The sequence below is a fragment of the Myotis davidii genome, unplaced genomic scaffold (assembly GCF_000327345.1).
Source record: "Myotis davidii unplaced genomic scaffold, ASM32734v1 scaffold125, whole genome shotgun sequence".
NCBI lineage: Eukaryota > Metazoa > Chordata > Mammalia > Chiroptera > Vespertilionidae > Myotis > Myotis davidii.
This window is the reverse complement of record NW_006299390.1, coordinates 587,314-591,857: the sequence shown is the minus strand read 5'-3', so window position 1 is coordinate 591,857 and position 4,544 is coordinate 587,314. Positions and strand designations below refer to the sequence as shown.

General features: G+C 48.9%; 1 protein-coding gene across 1 annotated transcript in view; it reads right to left on the bottom strand.

Moving 5' to 3' along the window:
• LAMB1 (laminin subunit beta 1) overlaps positions 1–4,544 on the bottom strand; it is a 71,916-nt gene that overhangs the window by 30,116 nt on the left and 37,256 nt on the right. Inside the window, exons 17-19 of the mRNA XM_006774860.2 lie at positions 3,726–3,938; positions 2,784–2,927; positions 2,363–2,594 (exon numbers count right to left, since the gene is read on the bottom strand). Of these exons, the coding sequence (XP_006774923.1) occupies positions 2,363–2,594; positions 2,784–2,927; positions 3,726–3,938 (589 nt within the window). The remainder of the gene's footprint in view (positions 1–2,362; positions 2,595–2,783; positions 2,928–3,725; positions 3,939–4,544) is intronic.

The following is a 4,544-nucleotide window of genomic DNA, read 5'->3' as shown; positions in this document are numbered from 1 at the left end:
TGTGTCTCCCATGTGCACCCCACTATCCCGTCAGCTGCCCGCCTGCTCTGAGCATTCTGGTTGGTTCCCTCCTTGCACCGAGTCTGGGGAAGGGGTGGGGGGACCTGTGGTTGTCTGTCTCTGCCTCTTCCTGAGAGGGTGACATGCTAGCTAGCCCACGGTGGATGTTCTGCAACCCAGCCTTTACCAGAAACAGAGCTGAGAAGGAAGCGCTCTAGCTGCACGACTCTTGCGTCTCTCAGGTGGTTTCAAAGTTGGTCAGGGATGAGGAATGTTATTATCAACTCCTACGTCCCATCTCCTCTCCTCGCAGATAAGGAGCCCTTGGCGGTTAACTGATTTGCAAGGTTTACACAACTCGTTAGTAACGAGCCAGGATTTGAATCCAGCCTCCTGACTTTCAGCAAGGAATTCTTGGACTATGTCATGCTGCTTCTCAATATGAATGGTGTTTAGGTTACTTGCTTACTTCCTATAACCTAAGAGCGTAAAGGAATCTGAAGATCATCCAATCCAACCTAGTTATTCACGAACAGAACGTTGGATAGTTGGAAAAGGGAGATCACTCCTCCAAGGTAATAAAGCAGGTCAGAGGCAGGACAGGGCCTGGAACCCAGGTCTAAGGATTTCCAATTCAGTTTGTTTTTCATATGTATATTTTTTTTTCCTTTTTGAGGCAGAGGTACTATTTTTTAAACGGGAGTGGGGGAAGATGAAGAAATAGAAGGGAAAAGTTGTTCAAAGGAAATTAACCATGTGCTGGGGGAATTGGTGGTGGTGAAGCAATTTCAGACACTGGGTTTTGAGAAAGTTTTCTAGGTGAAATAAACCCAAATACATCATGACAGAAACTGACTGTCCATTTCCTGGCTCCCCCTCCACTTCCCACGTCGGGGACAATCTGAGCCTGGAGCTTCTTTTTAAATTCATGGGCTTGATACTAATTATCTTGGAAGAGGAAAAGAATGATGAGAAATCGGCTCAAGCAAGAAGTAAATTACTTAATAAAGTTTTGTCATCCAAACTAGGGCTAAATATCTTTCCTCCTCCTACACTCTCTCGTTGTCCAGCAAGAAATCAAAATGCTTTACAAGTAAATCCAAGAACAGTCGGAAATATAAACCAAGCCATTCTCACGGGATGCTCTTGCAAAGACATTACACAGTGTGCTGACTGCGAATCGGCATGTGGACACCCCCTTTGTTGACTGTGCTCCCTCGTAATCTGATTTTCTCATCTGTCTCCTTTACTCTGATTAATTTTCTATCTCTCATTGAAAAAATAATAGGAAACTTAATGCAGAAAACAAAAGAGGACACCAATATACTAATTTCTTTCTTCCAATCTTGTATAATTCTTTCCTTATAGCCTTTTACAACACAGTTTTATGGTTAGAAGGAGTAATTTTTACTCAAAGTACTCCTCACTGGAACCACCAATTCATGAATATCCTCTAGCACAGAGCCAAGAGCCACACATTGGCTTCCATGCACACCTTCATGCCATAAGTTAATCACATATTCATTTTTACTAACAATTTCTTTCATGTGATGAGCGACTTTTGGACTGACTGAGGCGACTTGCTGAAATTTTAAAAACAAAAATCCCATATAGAGTGGATGGATATTAAAAGAGAAAATTTATTGACATGGGGGGTGAAGACCAGTACTTTAAAAAAAAAGGCAGGTTCTAATAGCACGTCTGCCTCTCTTACTTAGTGATGAATAGTTAAGTCAGCATGTCATTCTCTCATAGGGACTATTTCTCATCGAGCGAGCAGGGCTGTAATGTTATTAGAAGCACGTTCTATGTCCCATGCTTATTACACCCAGTGCAGTGCTTTGCATCCGTAACAACTCTCCCATTCACATCTGCTGACTGCAGAGCGGATCTACTTTTGCACATTTTATGTGGGCCGGTCTCCTGGAAACTATAGCTACATAAAATGTTTTAAAAAACACACACACACAACACACAGATATTTAAAATGAATCATCCCATTTGGATTGGGTTTCCAGCTTGCCTGAAGTCAGGCATCAACATTTCACAATTCTCATCCTCCGCCAGAATCTGCTGGGACAGAGGTGATTTCCGCACAGATCTACACGGCCTCCAGGGCGCCCCTCCAAGAGGGCAGATGCCCGCCGGCCGCGTCCCAGCCCGGAACAATGCCTGCCTGGCACACAGAAGGTGTAAACCAGATAGGCACTCGGTAAATGACTGAGTTCCTAGAAAATCCTGACGTGGTCAGAAACGACCGAGCCATCTGGAGCCTGGTGATTCCTTCTGTGGTTTCCCGAAGATGTTGGCTCGGCCAAACACATCTCTGTTCTCTTTACTTTCCGGCGGCGCGTCCACGTACCTTTCGCAGTGATGGCCCGTGGTGTAGTCCTGGCAGCTCAGGCACTCCCCCGTCACCGAGTCGCAGTCGTCGGCGTGGCCGTTGCACTGGCAGGGCTGGCAGCTCGGGAAGCCCCAGTACCCGGGCAGGCACCGGTCACACTGCCGCGCGTACACCCCCTGGAAGCAGTGGCACTGGCCAGTGACGGGGTCGCAGAAAGCACTGACAGACCCCTGCAGGTGGCAGTCGCACGCTGGAGAGACACGCAAGCGGGGAGCCACCCTGAGAAACTCATCGCGTGCCAACACACCCCTCATGTCAGCTCCCGAGGATGCCCACGGGCGCCCGGGACCGACTCCCAGAGGGAAGCAGTGCCTCCTGGCAACCACACCAGCGTTTGCCAGGTCATCTGGACGAGCACCTTACGGTCAGGTTAACCTACGTTTACAGCCACTGGGGCCAAAGCCGAAGGTTCCAGGAGCACATCTGTCGCAGGTTCTTCCAACCACGTTCGGCCGGCACTGGCACTGGCCCCCGTTGGGGTCGCAGACGGAGCTTAAGGAGCCCTGCGGGTCGCACTCACAGGCTGCAGGAGAAACGAGGTCACCGCCTGGGACACATCCCCCCCCGGCTCCGACCCGGCCTGTCCCTTCCCCGGGGCTCTCTCTGGTCCTTCCTCCCCGACTCCCTGGGCCGATTCAGAATTCCCATGGAAATCAATCTCATCCCTGTGATGAGCAGGAGGGAAGCCACAGGACACACAGAGTTGGCAGATACAAGCAGTTTTTCTAGGAAGAGGCCATTAAGGTTTTCTCTCCTTCAAAGCTTAAACATCACAGGACCTTAAGACAAAGGCCCAGGGACCTCTGGGAGATGGTCCGGCCTTTCAAAGAGAAAACCAAATTTCAGTTCTGCACTGCTCCTCTGACCCCGTCCCAGCGGCCCACCCTGCCCGTGGACACGCTGCAGCCTCCTGCCGCCCACGTGTGTGTCTTGAATAATGATTGCATTTGCAATGGGGCTTTATCACTGAAATATTCTTTAAAAAAAAAAAAGACAAACTATTATTTGTTGTTGTCCATCCTCAACCAAGGATATTTTTCCATTGATTTTTAGGGACAGTGGAAGGGAGGGGGACAGACACAGAGAGAGACACAACGATGTGAGAGAGACACATCGACTGGCTGCCTCCTGCACGTGCCCCAACCAGGCCAGGGAGCCAAACCGGCGAGGGCTAAAGGCAAACAAATGTTGAGACACGATTTTTCCTGTGCTGACTGCCTGACAGCTATCTATACGGCGTGCTTTCCCACGTACCTCACGACGCCAGGTGTATTCTTGGCTCTCAAGAAAAAAGGGCAGAAGCAGCTGTGCTAACACCTACCCAGGCCTGTCTGGTGTATCAGCGCAGAAATGCTAAAGATTATGTTCCTGCAAACGTCAGTCATTGGCGTTTTCACAACGCTTCTGCTGTTCTCCAGACATCTGTATCTCTGAAAGATTTCCCAGGCGCCGTTGGTGACAGGCCCATCCCCTGAACCGCCCACGGTGAAGATGTCCAGTGACTGACAGAACGGCATGAGGACAAGCTGTGAGGAAACGAGATCAGCAAAGTGTTCTTACACTGGGGCCCCGTGTCCACAAGGAAAGCAAGTAAACATAAAAACCCAGATGCTTCTGTGACTCTTGAAAAGAAAAAGTTCCATTCTTTTCATAAGTCTTCCCCTTCTTAAAATGTTCCTGCCAGATAGAGTTTAGATTGATGGGTTTTGAAGTGTCATTTTTAAGACATTTCATATTTTCAGAAAGAATCTGAGGGTGGAGTTTTGTTTTCTTTTGTTTTAAATCCTCATTGAGGACATGCTTAGAGAGAGGAAGGGAGAAAGGGAGAGAGAAACACCAATCTGTTGCCTTCCGCATGTGCTCCGATTGGGATCAAACCCGCAAGTCAGGTACATGCCCTGATGGGGAATCGAACCAGCAACCTTTGGGTGCACAGGACGATGCTCCAACAACTGAGCCACTCAGCTAGGGCCAGAGGAGGGGTGTTACTAAAATAAATAAGCAAAGCATCCCGGGAGGTAAAAAGATGACTCTGTCTAGCCTCTCAGCACGACCCCTCCACAAACCCTCCGGGGAAGAGGAACACTTCCCACCCAGCCTTCCTGCGCGTGTCGGAAACAGCCCTGCACTTACTGAATTT